General features: G+C 47.8%; 1 protein-coding gene across 5 annotated transcripts in view; it reads right to left on the bottom strand.

Annotated features, from left to right (window-relative positions):
• SLC4A5 (solute carrier family 4 member 5) overlaps positions 1-15,681 on the bottom strand; it is a 145,923-nt gene that overhangs the window by 38,079 nt on the left and 92,163 nt on the right. For all 5 annotated transcript variants that reach the window (XM_054548027.2, XM_054548028.1, XM_063713590.1 and 2 more), the window contains 7 exons: positions 12,524-12,684; positions 11,570-11,722; positions 9,544-9,639; positions 6,993-7,048; positions 3,186-3,343; positions 2,008-2,095; positions 362-516 (listed from right to left, as the gene is read on the bottom strand). In XM_054548027.2, coding sequence (XP_054404002.1) covers positions 362-516; positions 2,008-2,095; positions 3,186-3,343; positions 6,993-7,048; positions 9,544-9,639; positions 11,570-11,722; positions 12,524-12,684 — 867 coding nt within the window. The remainder of the gene's footprint in view (positions 1-361; positions 517-2,007; positions 2,096-3,185; positions 3,344-6,992; positions 7,049-9,543; positions 9,640-11,569; positions 11,723-12,523; positions 12,685-15,681) is intronic.

Genomic DNA, 15,681 nt, shown 5'->3' with positions numbered 1-15,681 from the left:
TGTTGCCCAGGCTGGAGTATAGTGGCATGATCACAGTTCACTGCAGCCTTGACCTCCTGGGCTCAATCAATCCTCCCGCCTCAGCCTCCAGAGTAGCAGGGACTACAGGTACATGCCACCATGCCCAGCTAATTTTGATTTTTTTTTTTTTTTTTTGTAGAGACAAGATCTCACTATGTTGCCCAGGCTGGTTTCAAATTCCTGGGCTCAAGTGATCCACCTGCCTCAGCATCCCAAAGTGTTGAGATTACAGGCATGAGCCACTGTGCTGAGCCTCAGATGTATTTTAAAGAGAAATAAAATGATACCGACAGAGTTGAAGCCTCCTTTTTCTCCCCCTACTGCCCATTCTCATACACACCTCTTGTCAGCAGAGGGCACCTTCTTGGGGGGCTCGATTCGGATATTTGGGTCCCATTCTCCAGGAGGAAGGACGATGACCTCATCCAGAAATTCATCAATTCCTGCAATCAGATCTTCCCGATTGCGGGCTTTGTAGGCTACGTCGCTGAAGAGCTGGCGAGGAGAGAGGAGGGAGAAAAGAAAGATCGGGTCTGTTTCTGACATGCCTGGGAGCATATCACATCTAGTTTTTAAAGAAATCACTTTGAACCACATCTCCCACTGCCAACTCACTCTCAAGTTTTTGGAATGAGACTATAGCACATTGGTAAAATATGGCACAATGGGACACAGCAGGCACTGGGGGAAGACAGCCTGTCTTGGATCTGAAGGCCAGGTCTCCATATTCTTGCTTGTAGGACTTCGGTTAAGTTACTTAACCTTTCTGTTTTCAGTTTTCCACACATCACACATATTAGAAAACCTTTGTAGAGCCCAGTCCAAGGAGCTCAGATATTTCACAACCATTTTTTACTTCCAGCCCTTCGCCCTTGGAGGCTCAGGCCGTGTTCTTCACACTGTCTCCAGAGTGTGCTTTCTGACTTACAGATTCAATGGGACTATGCTCACGTTTAACCCTTTCCCATTTAGGGGAAAAAAAAAAAAAGTGCAGCTCACTGCCAGCACTCATTTAATTTTACATAAACACACTCTTTGAAGCCGAAGCAAATCTGACTGATTTTCAATGTGAAAATGAAATATAAAAATTATTCTTAGAATTATTTCTAAAAAGAACTAACATCAGAATCATTGGAATGACCAGAATAATCTATTTTGGAAAAACTGGATTCATCAAATGAATCTTAGGCCAAAAACTGTTCGCGAATGATGTTAGCATCACTCATAGGAATGCTAGTTTTCTAGGATTTGATATTTTCAATGATTGAGATTAGTATATTTTGTAAATGGAAATGCCACAACTAAAAACAGAATGCTATAAGTAGAATGATGTCTTTTGTTTCCAAAGTCAACATACAAGAGCAATGCAAAAATAATAACAAAAGTGAGGCATTTCGTGGGGAAAAGTTATCTCGGGGTAAAGCCTGCAGCCCCTAGCACCGCCAGTGAGTATTCTTGGCACAAACGGGAAAAAAGTTAAAGTCCTCTAGGCTCCCCATCACTCTGGGGACAGAGTGTGACTCAGCTCTGCTTACAGGCTCTGTGTAGTCTCTGGCTCACCTCTCCAGTGTTACCTCCTGCCCTTGAAGCTCTTACACTGAGCCTACATCAAACCACCTCCATCCAGCTTCTCTGAGCCTGATCCATTTCCTTTGTTTGGAATGCTTGCCTCACAGCCTGGTGCTGGGTCTACCTTCCTCCTGCTCCTCCTTAGTTTTAAAGCCCCCTCATCTGTGAAGCCCTCCTTGACCCCCTGGGCAGCTAGCACATGGTTAGTTTTATAATTATCAATGTCCCTCACACTTGATTGGTTCTCCTAAAGGACAATGACTATTCCCTGATTTTCATAATCTTTAGCATCCTATGTAGTGCCTGGTACACAGTAGGTGCTCAAATGTGCTGGCTGGATAAGTTAATGAATGAAGGCGCAGTGCTTGCTGCAGGAGCTGTAAAATTCAGGAGTACAAGCTTCTGGTTACTACTTACATCATCTACCATGAGGGTTGCAATGGCACGGCCAATTTCATTGTAGGATTTTGCTCTCCCAGAAGGTCCCAGCAGTATAAACAGAAATCTGCAAAGAAGATGGAGGAGGAGACAGAGAAGATGAAGGAAGAGGAGCATGAAAGTGAGAAGGAAAAATAGAAGCAAGTGAAGAGCATTCTTTGGCCCTGAACAGTATGCATTTTTTTTTTTTTTTTTTTTTTTTTTTTTTTTTTTTTGAGACAGGGTCTTGCTCCATCACCCAGGCTGGATGGAATGCAGTGGCGCAATCTTGGCTCACTGCAACCTCCACCTCCTAGGCTCAAGCGATCCTCCCACCTCGGCCTCCTGAGTAGCTGGGACTACAGGCGTGTACCACCAAGCCCGGCTAATTTTTTGTATTTTCAGTAGATACAGTGTTTCACCATGCTGCCCAGGCTGGTCTCCAACTCCTGGGCTCGAGCAATTCACCCACCTTGGCCTCCCAAAGTGCTGGGATTAGAGGCATGACCCACTGCGCCGGGCCCATTCTTAACTTTTTTACTTCCCTCCATGGAACCCTATGTTGGCTTTGGAGGAACATTTCCTCTTCCCCTCCCATGAGGCTCCCCCTTGAGCATTCTCACCTTTGTCTTGCTGCCCAAGCTCACCTGACAACTTCTCTCTCAGTTGTTGCCTCCTTCTCTTTTATTATTTATTATTTTTATTTTTTTTTCTGAGACGGAGTCTTGCTCTGTCGCCCAGGCTGGGGTGCAATGGCATGATCTCGGCTCACTGCAACCTCTGCCTCCCAGGTTCAAGTGATTGTCCTGCCTCAGCCTCCTGAGTAGCTGGGATTACAGGCACGTACCACCACACCTGGCTGATTTTTTTGTATTTTTAGTAGAGACGGGGTTTCACCTTGTTGGCCAGGCTGGTCTCAAACTCCTGACCTCATGATCTGCCCGCCTTGGCCTCCCAAAGTGCTGGGATTACAGGCGTGAGCCAATGTACCTGGCCTCTTTTGTTATTATTTTTAATAAACTCTAAAACTCTTCCCTAGTCAGAAGATTTCCCTTCCCAGCAGCCTCCACATTTAGAGGTGTCTTTGAGAGCACTAACAGTCAACAGCACTGCTTGCTGACTGCACTGCTGACTGGCTCCCGGAGAGTGGCATGGGGACAGGTTTCAATGGCTCTCACCTGGTGGGGACAGGCACCTCGGTCACTCCTCCCAGCATGGCCGACTGGATGAGGCGCACGAACGCGATGAATGGCTGGTCTAGGAAGTCCACCTCGCCCACAAGCACGTTGGAGGCTTCGGAGTCCTTGGGGATCTTCTTCATGAATTTGTTTTTCCGCTGGACAGGGAGGGGAAATGAGATAGCCAAGGAGACTCCCACCTGCTGTCACTCCTTCACTCCCCTTCAGACTGCTTTGAGGCCTGACTTGAAAAAAATTCTCCCAATGTTGCCAAGAGACTGAAAGAATAAACAAGTACTCCTCCGATTCTGCAGATGGGGAGACTGAATCTAGGTTAACCCCAGGCACCATTAAGCCTTGTAGATGGGAAGGAACTGGCAACGACTTTCCTTGACTAAGACATTCCTTGATGGATGAAAATGGCTCCACTGAGATGTGGGTTGAGGGGTCAGAGAAGAGCCCGGGGGTTGCTGGACATCAGGCCTGGATGGCCTCCTTCAGGCTGAGCAGATGGGAGTCTCAGTGCTTCTACCTCAGCCACCCAGACCTCCCCTCTCCACCTTCACTTTTGGTAGCTGTGGGGAGGAGGAGGCCTGTTCTGATGGTCAGAGTAGACAGGCCTTATTTTCCCTTTGCCACCAGCTTCCTGGCTCACAGGAATTCCTGGACCAGTCTCCAAGTCTGTGGGAGACTTCCATGCCCCCAAATTACCCCCAGGGGACCTCCCAGGAAATTCATCACTTCTGGAATTTTCCAGCAGAGACTATCAAGGTGGCCTCTCTCCAGTCCCTCTGGCTAGTGTCTCTTCATGGGAGGAAGGTCACACAGGCAGAGCCAGTGGGGTCTGATGTGAGAGGTATTGGAGACAAGCCCTCAACCCAAATGTATTCCCACTCTCTGCGTTTATAACTTCATTCTTCCTGAGTCCTCTTTTATGCTGAAGATACCCCAGGGATGGTTACTTTCAAGCTCTTCTTAGTCCTTAACATCTTAGAATGAATTCCTTTTTCAGATTGCTCTCCCTCTGGGCAGCAAGGGCACGGACAGACAAGAGACAGAGATAATTTTGTTGGAAGCGGTTGGGGTAGTGGCAGGGCTGGGTGCAGTCCACGGTGGCTGACACAGTGGGAAAGAGCCTGGGGGTAGAGGACAGCTCTGAAGAGAGCGCCTGTGAACATCACAATGTTCCCACCAATCCCCCTTCTGCTGCAGTCTTTCCTGCGGGCACAGGCCTGTTTCTCACAGCCTCAGTGAAGACACAGGTTCCTTGTGCCTCTTCCTGTCCCTGTGGAGGGGTCAGCTGTGGGCATGGATATGGTCAACAGGTCCTGCCCTTTTGTCCCCACAGCTGTTTCCCGATTCGACTCATGTCGGGGCATCATACACACTGGGTTGGGTGGCCTACTCGCACGAGGAGGGGCTCGTGAGCAATGGCACTACCCTTATAATCCTTTAAATCCAATCAGACAAAAAAAAAAAATAACCCTCCACAATCACCTGGGCAACCATCAGCAGCCCCAAGGATCCTAATATAGTGAGAAAAAGCAGGAATTGACAGGAACACCAGAGTCCCCAAGACTCAAAAAGTCCCTTTGTCTCAGGTATGGTCAGCTGATTACTAAGCAGGATTCTTCAGGGTGGAGGGCTGGGTGTAACAGGGCAGCCACCATCTCCGAGCATCAGGCAGGGAGGGGGTCCAGGGAAGGGGAGGAGATACGGGCTGGGCAGAAGCACCCTGGAGAAACAGGCTTCGGAAGCAGCAATGCTTCGGGGTGTCCCAACAAACCCACTTGTTTCTGTTGTTGTTTTGTTTTGTTTTGAGACAAGAGTCTCACTCTGTCATAAAGGCTGGAGTGCAGTGGCACCATCTTGGCTCACTGCAACCTCCTCCTCCTGGGTTCAAGCACTTCTTGTGCCTGTCTGGCACATGCCTGGGACTACAGGCATGTGCCACCACGCCCAGCTAATTTTTGTATTTTTGATCGAGATAGGGTTTCTCCATGTTGGCCAGGCTGGTCTCAAACTCCTGGCCTCGAGTGATCCATCAGCCTCAGCCTCCCAAACTGCTGGAATTATAGGTGTGCGCCACCGCACCTGGCCATCCAACCAACCCACTTGTAATACAGAAGAGAAGAGAAATTGAACCAGGGAGTTGGTCCTTCCTTACACATTGTGACATGTTTGGTAAGAAGGCCAGGGTTGTGGCATCCCAGAAATAGGAGCATGCTAGTGTTCCAACCAACCCTGGCTTGCCCAAAGCCTGGATGTGGGCTTGTATAACCAAGGCCCTGCTGACTCCACTTCCTGAACCCTTGGGGACTCCAATCTGGCTCTGCACTGCAGAGTCACTGCAGCACAATGATGCTGTCTGAATCTACTCTCTGTTCACTGGGAATCTGCCAGCTGAGGGCAGGCATGAAGTTTAGCTTTGCACAAACCAATGATGAAGAAAGAACCTGCAGAGCAAATACCTCTGGGCTTGCACCTGAAGAGCGCCCACTAACATAGACCACTGATGCTGCAAATACCGAGAAGCAGCATCAGGTATCAGCAAGGAGAACTAGATGCTGGCACTAGGTGATGGGTTCCAATCCCCAAATCAAGGAAGCACTGCCTGGTGAAAGGGACAGCTAGTGTTACTATTACCACTCATACATTCATTAAAACAGGTTATAAAAAACTTTTACTAGGTAATGCTTTCTTATCACAGTTGCGCTGTCTGTATGCATGAGTAAAAGTGGTTTTCGTCTCCAAATAATGTTCCAGAATACTGACTAGTTCCTAAATTACTTCCAAATTAAGGGCTCTGGAGTTAGACTGCCTAGGTCAAATCAAAGTTCTTTCAGCTGTATAGACTTGGGTGTGTTATTTAACTGCTGTAAGCCTCAGTGTTCTCTCATGAGTAAAATGTGAATGAAAATAGTACCTTTGTGATTCACAGAAAATGCCCAGCACAGTGTAGTGCATGTGGTGTGGACCTTAAATATTGATTGATTTTGTTACTGTTGTTATTAATTTATTTGTGCCCGGGACACTGACATGAGGAGCTGACTTTGTTTTTGCCTTCCACCAAACTTAGGGGTGGCTGGAAGGCCTGGAGGTCACTCAAGTTCCTGAAGGCTCCTCGCCAAGTCTCAGGTTTCCTTTGTCATCTTTCTTCCTACTCCTGGGGAGATAGACAAGGGGACCACGGGGCCTCCTGTCCTTGAGGTGTGCAGGAGTTGGAATTAAGGGGGCCTCCTCTGGGCTTCCCCAAGGGGCACAGTCACAGGATTCTGGGGCTGTGGGCCTTAGAACTGGACCCAATTTGTTTGCAGAATTCTGATCTCGTCAAGAGGGTTTCAGCCCAGCTCATGCGAGACCACAGGAAGAAGATGTACTATTGGACAGTCTAATTAATTAACTACCACTGTCCTCCCCACAGGGAGATTCTTTTCTGTCTCTCTGCCAGCCCCAATCCCTATCCCATCTTTAAAGGTGCTTGTGGATCACAGGATAGATGAACCCATGTGTGCTGTCTTCTCTCTCCAACAAATCCCAAGCTCAAGGACAGCTGGCGCCTCATTTAATCATGTTCTCTGTCCCACACCCCCAGGGCCTGACACAGAGCCAGCACCTGGGACTCCGTCCTTCCCCGACTACTGGCCTTGGCAGAGTCCCCCAGGCAGCCCAGAGTCCCCACTGAGGACCTTCCTGGAACTCCCACTCCTTCGTAGGAGTGGAATTCTGCCCATAGGGGATCCCTGAAACCAAAGACTTTTTCCTGCCCTGGCCCTCCATTGCAGCTATGTGCAGGGGTTTTACTACCTGGTCTGTGTTTGGGGTGAGAGAAATGTCATTCATGCTTCTGCTCTGGGCATGACCTAGGAGAAAAGGAAAAGAAGATCCATCAGGGGAAGCCAGGCTCTTGCAGGTCCCTTTCCTATGGACCCTACTCATGTACCTCTCCCATGTTCATAACCAAAGCAAACTCCCTCCCCTTTAATCCTGCAGTCCCCTTAAACTAGCATCCTCTCACTTTCCTTCTGTTCAATGGCCGCTTTCCTGAAAGTGGTGTCAGACTCCAGGTTGCACTGTTTCCTTCTCCCTCCTCAATCTACCACACTCTAGTCTCTACTCCTCCACCCCGCCTTCTTGGATGTCACCAGGCTGTCTACTCTGGGTGTGGCTCTGCACCAGGCCCGGATAGGAGGAGGGACACAGATGCATTATTAGGTGAGGTTCCCTGTGTCACTTAGCTTGGAATTTGCTGGAGGGGGAACAGTTTCACCTCTGTCCTCCATGACCAGTGAGAGTCTTCAAACGTGGGCTGGGGATTTAGGCTGGCAGAGGGAAGGAAGGTGGGCTTCCCATGAGAACAGTGATAGTCAATTATTTGAACTGCCCAATAGTTCCTTCCTCTGTTAAGAGAGAGAAAGCCAGCTCTCCTCTCCCACCAGCCCAATCTGGTGGACACCCTCAGACCTATCGTGTCTCGGCTATTGGCCTGTGCCACTCCTGGTGTCCGGAATGCTGCTCCTCTTGGCTCTCCTCTCATTTCTGTCCCAGGATCCTCTCCTGCTTGGACATCCCAGGGCCTTGTCTTTGCTCTTATCTCCTCCAGGTGCCTCAACCTCTCCGCTAGTCAATCGCTCCCACTCCTGTTGTTTCCAACACCCATTTGGGCTGAGGATGCCCAGGATGGATCTTTAGTCTGACCCCTCTTCTGAGCTGCAGACTCCTTGGAGCAGTCCCCTCTGGCACCTCAAATGCAACTCTTTACCTTCCACCAAATCACTTTCCTCATGGACACATTCCACTCAATGCCCCTCCCTCCCATCCACCAGCCCTTCAGACAGAAATCTAGGAGCAGCCTTGGGCCCTCCCTCTTCCTCACCTCCTACTTCCCACCAGTCCTTCAATTCCACCTCTGTCCCTTCCTCTCCATTCTGGAATGCAGGCTCAGTCTCTGCCTTCCAATGTTGCCCCTTCTAGATTATTCCTACTCAGACAGAAATCCGATCACAGCATGCTCCTGCTTCAAGCTTCCCAGGGGTACCCATTATCTTCAGAATAAAACCCGGCTTCTTTTGCTGGGTGCACAAGGCCCTCTTTGATTTGACCCTCTCTTCCCCTTAACTCCTGCACTTCCTGTGAACTGGACCGATGTTTTTATTTTCATAGCTCCAGCTCATTCTCTTCCATCCCCCAACCTCCTATTTGTTTCCTTTGTTTAGAACCCCCTCTTTCTCCTTCTTGCTCCTGGAAAACTTCTGTTTATGCTCCAAGACTCAGTCAGCGTCTCCTCCTCTCTGATCCTTCCCCTGTGCGCTGTGTTCTGCATGCTGGGCCACCTCACGGTGGGTGCCCACCTTGAATATGACCTGGTTCACACAAAGCTGTAATCATCCATTCATGCCTCTTGTCCCAGTGGTTCCCACCCCCAAGCAGTGTCAGTAGGGAGGTGACCTCATATACAATGATAATTGAGTGGAAGGTCTTCCCGAAGCCACTCTCTACCCACTGAACACTGCCACTGGGCATCCCTATGTGGCATAACAAGGCTGGGGAGACTAAGAGGACTTGGGTCATCAGGACAGAGAGAGAAGACTGCAGCAAATGCCTGCTGTGCCCAAGGCCATAGGCAGGGGCTGCATTGCCCCCAAGTCACTCCTTGGGCCTGGACAGGGGCACAGCACTGGGCTGAACTTGTTAACATCTTGGCATTTTAGTAAAAGTACCTGAAGGAAAATAGTCCTTCACTGCTTTTTCTTTTTCGCTTCATTTTCTAAGTTCGCTCCTTTCTTTCCCCCAGCTCGCCTGTCTGTGTATCCCTGACGAGGTGCATGTAAACCTGTCTGTCACCTCTCACCTCAAACCCACACCCTGCCCCCAACCAGCCATTCCCAGAAAAAAGGGGCCATGACTCTGCCCACATTTCTTCTCCATGGTGGCATGAGACTGCCACCCAGTGATGGGAACGCTGCCTGACTGAACTGAAGGAGAAAGGACCTTGCCTGTTTTTGATTCCATTTCCAGGAAAGCTTTTCACCAAAAAACAAGGTTAATGTCAGTTTGATGAAGATGAAGATACAGACTAAGATAAAAACACCTAGAATATGGGAGTGGGTATTGATTACACCAGGATGTGACTGAGAGCCTCATTTTTCAGAGGAATGACTTGAATATTATGGTAGTAAATGAGGCCCTGAGAGCAGCCTGGGTTTAGAGTGAAAGTCAGGCTCCTCCTGATGCATGCCCTGAGAATTCTTGGCAGATCCTGGGCTTTGTCTCCCCCACCTATGGCAATGTGGCCATGTCACAGCTGCCACAGCCTGAATAAAGCTGCCACAGAGCGGCAGAGCACACACACACTCACACAGACGTCCGTAATTTGCACTCTGCCGCATCCGCAGGTCTTCCGTGGAGTGGTGTAGACTCGGGCCAGCACCAGGGCTCCGGGCAGGACTGCGATCTGGGAGGAGAATCAGAAGGGACTTGGCTTCAACAGCCTTGCTGGTGTAGCGAAGCCTCTTGGGTTAGTTCACTTTAACTAAATAAAACTGGGTGGCAAGACATGTCTCTTCCCCTTCTGGGAAGAAATTCTTTTTTTTTTTTTTTTTTTTTAATTTAAGCAAGTCAATAGTCTGAACAAGATTACAGGCTGGGCGCGATGGCTCATGCCTGTAATCCCAGCACTTTGGGAGGCTGAGGTGGGCGGATCACCTGAGGTCAGGAGTTTGAGACCAGCCTGGCCAACATGGTGAAACCCTGTATCTACTAAAATACAAAAAATAGCCAGGCATGGTGGTGGGCACCTGTAATCCCAGCTACTTGGGAGGCTGAGGCAGGAGAATCACTTGAATCCAGGAGGCAGAGTTTGCAGTGAGCTGAGATCGCGCCATTGCACCCAGCCTGGGTGACAGAGTGAGACTCCGTCTCAAAAAAAAAAAAAAAAAAAAAAAAAGAACAAAGAGCAAGATGAGAGAGAATATCTGTACTGTTGAAAGTGAGAGAGATACACAGTTCATTAAATGGGCACGAGGTGTAGTAGACTGTTTGGGCTCATCCCTGATTCCACCACTTACTGGCTTTGTGACCTTAGGCAAGTTACTTAAACTCTCTGTGCCTCAGGCGTCTCATCTTTAAAATGGAGACAAGAACCGTACCTACACACCACAGCATTTTTGTGAGGATGAAGTAAGTCAAAACAGGAAGAGCACTCAGAATAGTGCCTAGAACGTAGTTAAGTGCTGAGTATGTATCTGTTGCTACTATGGTATGTTAAACACTTCCCCTTGTTTTGGGAGGGATTTTTTGAGACAAGGTCTTTCTCTGTTGCCCAGGCTGCAGTGCAATGGCCGATCTCTGCTCACTGCAACCTCCGCCTCCTGGGTTCAAGGGATCCTCCCACCTCAGCCTCCTGATTAGCTGGGACTACAGGTGTGTGCCACCACGCTTGGCCAATTTTTTTAAGGCGGGGTTTATGCCATGGGGTTTAAACCATGAGGTTTATGTATTTCTTGTAGAGATGGGGTTTATGCCATGTTGCCCAGGCTGGTCGCAAACTCCTGAGCTCAAGCAATCTGCCCACCTTGGATTCTCAAAGTGCTGGGATTACAGGTGTGGGCCACCATGCCCGGCCCACTTCCCATTTTTAAGTAATTCATTTAAAGAGGTTCCTCAATGTTTTTAACGTAGCAACTTTGCTCTGGTTACTGTGTTTGTCTGACAGGCTCAGTAGGGCTAGTGTCTCTGGGCATCTAGGCTGGGATATTGATAGTGGAGTGTTGGAGATTTGAGATGTGTACATGAAACAAGCCACTCTCTCTGAATGGCCCCAGGTCCTGCTAATCAGAGTGACATCAGCCACCAGATCTACAAGCCCTGGCACTCTTGAGATAAGCCCAGCCCCTTCTACCACCCTGATGTGTTCCATTTTCTGCTGAGGCTCTTGACCTCTCCGGGGGTTTGATGTGAAACTTTTGGGTCCTTTACATAGCAAGCCATCTCTACCAGCATTTCCCAATGCTGTGTGACATGATAATCTCTTGGGGTGCATTCTAACCTCTCTTTTTCCAGGCCATACCCCAGAACAATTGACTCCAACTCTCCAAGGTGGGGCCCAGGCATTAGGACACATCTCAATCCCCAAAGTGATTTGCCACGTGCAGCCCTGGCTGAGAACCAACTCTCTCCCTAGAAATTGTTCTGCTCTGGTGGTGGGAACAACATGGGAGTGTGGCTGGGGTCCCCACAGGCCTGCCAGAGAAGGAGGCTGAGGGATCCCCAGAACATCAGAATTTCTCCAGAAACTCCCAGCCCCTAAGGTGGGCTCACCCAGGTACCAGGGCCTGATACTGGCCCTGCATGTCCCATGCCTACCAGCGCAAGGCCTGACTCACTTGTGGTGGAGACTGACTTCCCAATGTCGACTAAGGAGCGGTGGATGGGCTTCTTGGTTTGGTGGCGATGCCTCCTCAGGAGGACGTAACTGACCCTCTCCCGGAGCTCTGGCCGCAGGAGACCATCCTCAATCTGCTTCTCAATGACATCATCTGTGTGGAAAACATACACACCTCATCCCTGTGGGACAGAACAGCCCCAGGGTATGGGAGTCTTCAGTTTCACCTGTTATTAGTGGGATTAAATGTGGCAGGGGGGGGTGTGGACATACTCCTGGCTTTGCCACTAGCTGTGGAAAACTGGGCATATCACCAACTCTTGGCCTCCTCCTGTTCAAGGGCACGTGTGTGTGTGTGTGTGTGTGTGTGTGTCTGCTCTTTCTGTCAATGTTCTTATGAAAAGTGAAATAAACAGTACATATGAAACTGCCCCAGGAGGCACAAAAGTACTGTGTTCAATGGTTTTAGTCCTAAAATGAACTCTTTTTAGAAAAGTATTTTGGGCAAAATACTTCTGGTAAAATCCAATGTGCTAGAACAAAACTCACAAAAATTTTTAGGGGTGTTAAGGCGAGCCACCTCCTCCCTTCGACACACCACTAAATGACAGCTAATTTCCTAAAGATGAATGATGACCCATTTTACCCTGAAAAGAAACAGGTTGTCATGACAAGAGGTATCTCTGACTATGTAAGAGGCCCTCTCCCCTTTTACCACATTTCTGGATGGCATTTTGGAGGATGGTCTTTTCCTCTCTACTGGAGGTCTACATGGCACTGAAACTTGGCGTGACTATGATCCTGCCCTGGGAGCAACAGAGTCAAAGCTGGTCTCTGCAGAATCAGGTGTCAGAGATGGGCTGTCACACAGACTCGAGGGCGGGCATGAGGTCGGGGGAGCTGCCCTGGTTTGCAGGGACCACAGGAGAGATGCACACAGTGGCCCCTGCCTCACCTATGATCTGTGGTAAGGAGCCACTGTCCAAATCCAGCAGCACCGTCCCCGTCTGCAGGCAGGTACGGAGCTCGAAGAGGCTGTGCAGGGATAGTGTGGACACGTGGGGCTTGCTCCAGCGTTCGCCGCCTTCCTCTACCTTTTCTTCAAACTTTATCCACCTGGAAGGGTAAGGATGGGGCTCAGTGTGGCCAGGGCCCTCAGAAGGAGGCCCCACCTGGGTCTCCCCAAAAGAGGGGTGTCATGCGAGGTCATGCTGTGTATGTGGTTGTGGTGTTGGTCCTAGACTCACAGGCAGAGGATCTCTTGGGGATCCCCTCATTTGTCCCCCACTCCTCCTGATACTGTCATGTTAAGGAAAGTGGCATCCAGAGAAGTATACAGGGGCATGAGGGATCTTCTGGGAGTGATGGAAATGTTCTAAAATTGGATTATGGTGATGGTTGCACAATTCCATACATTTTCTAAAAATCATTTACCATTACACTTACAATTAGAGAATTTTAAGTTATTCTAGAACAATAAAGCTGTTTTTTTAAAAAGCCTCAACTGGAACCTGATTATCTCAGGCTGTTCACACATGAGTGTTCAGTGTGGTTTGCTGGGAGCAGGAAAAACGTTCCCTGACGAAAAGTATTTCTCCCTGAGTTCCCCTGCAAGGTCTGAGGTTTCCATGCTTTTCACTCTTTTTGCCTCTGAAAGTTCAGGTAAAAATTCACATGCTATCCGGGGAAGGAAAGAAATTAAACCAAGGATGTGTAGGGATCTGTCCTTTCTAGAAGACTTGGAATCATTGGCTGGGTGTTCAAGCAGAAAGGCCTCAGACAGTGCCAGGGGAGCAAGGAGTCCTGGCCGCAGACACCTAGCTCCCCTTTGTAAGATGTCAACTACAAATGCATGGGTAGCTCCAATCTATTACAACTGAAATCCCAAGGGAGGACTTTTGGACCATGACTACCTAATTCTAAAGTTCCTCTAAAAAAAGTAAATGTATGAGAATGGTTGAGGAAAGTTTAAAAATGAAGAGAAATGGGGATGGGGCATGCCTTAGCACATATAAAAACTTGCGGAGAAGCTTCAGTAATTAAAGCAGTGTGATTCCAGGCCAGATATAGACAAGGGATCAATGGCACAACAGTCCAGAAACAGACCTGTATATCCATGGGAATTTAGGGTTTTTGTTGGTTTTTTTGAGACAGAGTCTCACCCAGGCTGGAGTGCAGTGGCATGATTTCAGCTCACTGCAGCCTCGACCACCTGGGCTCAGGTGATCTTCCCAGCTCAGCCTCCCAAGTAGCTAGGACTACATGCATGCACCATCACACCTGGCTAATTTTTGTATTTTTTGTAGAGATGGGGTTTCATCATGTTGCCCAGGCTGGTCTCGAACTCCTGGGCTTAAGCAATCAGCCCACCTTGGCCTCCCAAAGTTCTAGAATTACAGTCGTGAGCCACCACGCCCAGTCACGGAATTAGGATTTTGATGAAGGAGTTGTTTAAAAGACAACCAACCTAAAAATAGAAAGTTAAATCCCTACTTTTCACCAAACACAATACTAAATTCTTCATAGATTAAAGTTTAAACACAAAAATAAATCTATAAGCAAAAATGCAAAGGTACTAGAAGAGAATATAGGAGAGTATTCTTATATTCTTGGAGAATATTGTGGAGAAAGACTTCCTAAACAAAGTATAAAACCATAAAGGAAAAAAATGGACAGATTTGATGGCACAAAACTAAAATAAATGAAAACTTCTATATAGTAAAATAACATATAAATCAAGTTCAAAGAAAAGTAATGTATTGAGAAAAATATCTGCAACAAAGAAAGCATCAAAAGACTAATATTTATAACATAACAATGCTCCTTTGAATTAATAAGAAATTAACCAATTAACTCAAATTATCCAATAGAAAGTAAACAATCCTGAGAAGAAATGAAGATGGCCAATAAACATATGAAAAGATGCTCAACTTTACCAGTAATCATGGACTTTTAAATTACTACAAATGAAATAACATTCTTCATTTCTTATACTGGCAAAAGTTAAAAAGATTGACAACTTCCTGTGTCAGTGAAAACATGGGGAGGTGGCCTCTCATCTGCTGCAGGTGTAATGACACAACCTTCCTGGTGTGGGCAGCCTCTTTCAACATTCAGTGTGCATGCCTTTTGACCCAGTGGTTCCATTTCTAGGAAACGATCATAGGAATATAATGACACTGCCACACCCTGTAATATGTATACAAGGACGCTCGATGAAGCTTTGTCTGTTAGGCTGAAGAACTGGAAACCACCAGGTTTTCAGTAGAAGCATGATTACAGCAATGCTGTATGTCCATGCTGTGGAATATCCCCCAGAAATAAATAAAAAATATGAGGGTGAACTCACATACTGACAGGACGGACACTACCATCCCATTTTATAAAAAAGAAAAACACACTTGTGTGTGCGCGCACATGTGTCTGGAGAAAGCAAAAGTTTTGGAGGGATCCACGTCAAATGGTTAACAATGATTACTTTGAGCAGAGGAGTAGGATTGTTGTTGGGGCGGGATTTAAGACTTTCACTCTATTGGGGCTAATTAGTGTAGCAAGAATGCAGTCTGGTTAGGCTGGGTGAGGTGGCTCACGCCTGTGATTCCAGCACTTTGGGAGGCCCAGGCGGGTGGATCGCCTGTGCTCAGGAGTTTGAGACCAGCCTGGGCAACATGGTGAAACCCTGACTCTACCAAAAAAACCAAAAAAATTAGCTGGGCATGGTGGCACACAGCTGTGGTCCCAGCTTCTTGGGAAGCTGAGGTGGGAGGATCACTTGAGCCTGGAAGGCAGAGGTTGCAGTGAGCCGAGATGGCACCACTGCACTCCAGCCTGGGTGACAGAGTGAGAGTCCGTCTACATTTTTTTTTTTTTAAGAAGAGCACAGTCTATGAAGCAACACTATTAGGTTTTGAATAACCGCTCCATCATTTACTAGCTGAAAATCTCAAGCAAGTTACTTAATCTCTCATCACCTTTGATTTCTTCAGTAATAATAATAATGTACAGCAATTAGAGCAGTGCCTAGCACACAAGATACACTCTGTTAATGTTAGCTATTAAGTTAAAAATAAAGAATATTACTTTTGTAATTTTAAGAACAATAAAAAAAGAAGA

This window comes from Pongo abelii, chromosome 12, assembly GCF_028885655.2.
Source record: "Pongo abelii isolate AG06213 chromosome 12, NHGRI_mPonAbe1-v2.0_pri, whole genome shotgun sequence".
Lineage (NCBI taxonomy): Eukaryota > Metazoa > Chordata > Mammalia > Primates > Hominidae > Pongo > Pongo abelii.
Note: the sequence above shows the minus strand (reverse complement) of the source record. Positions and strands in the feature narration are given on the sequence as shown.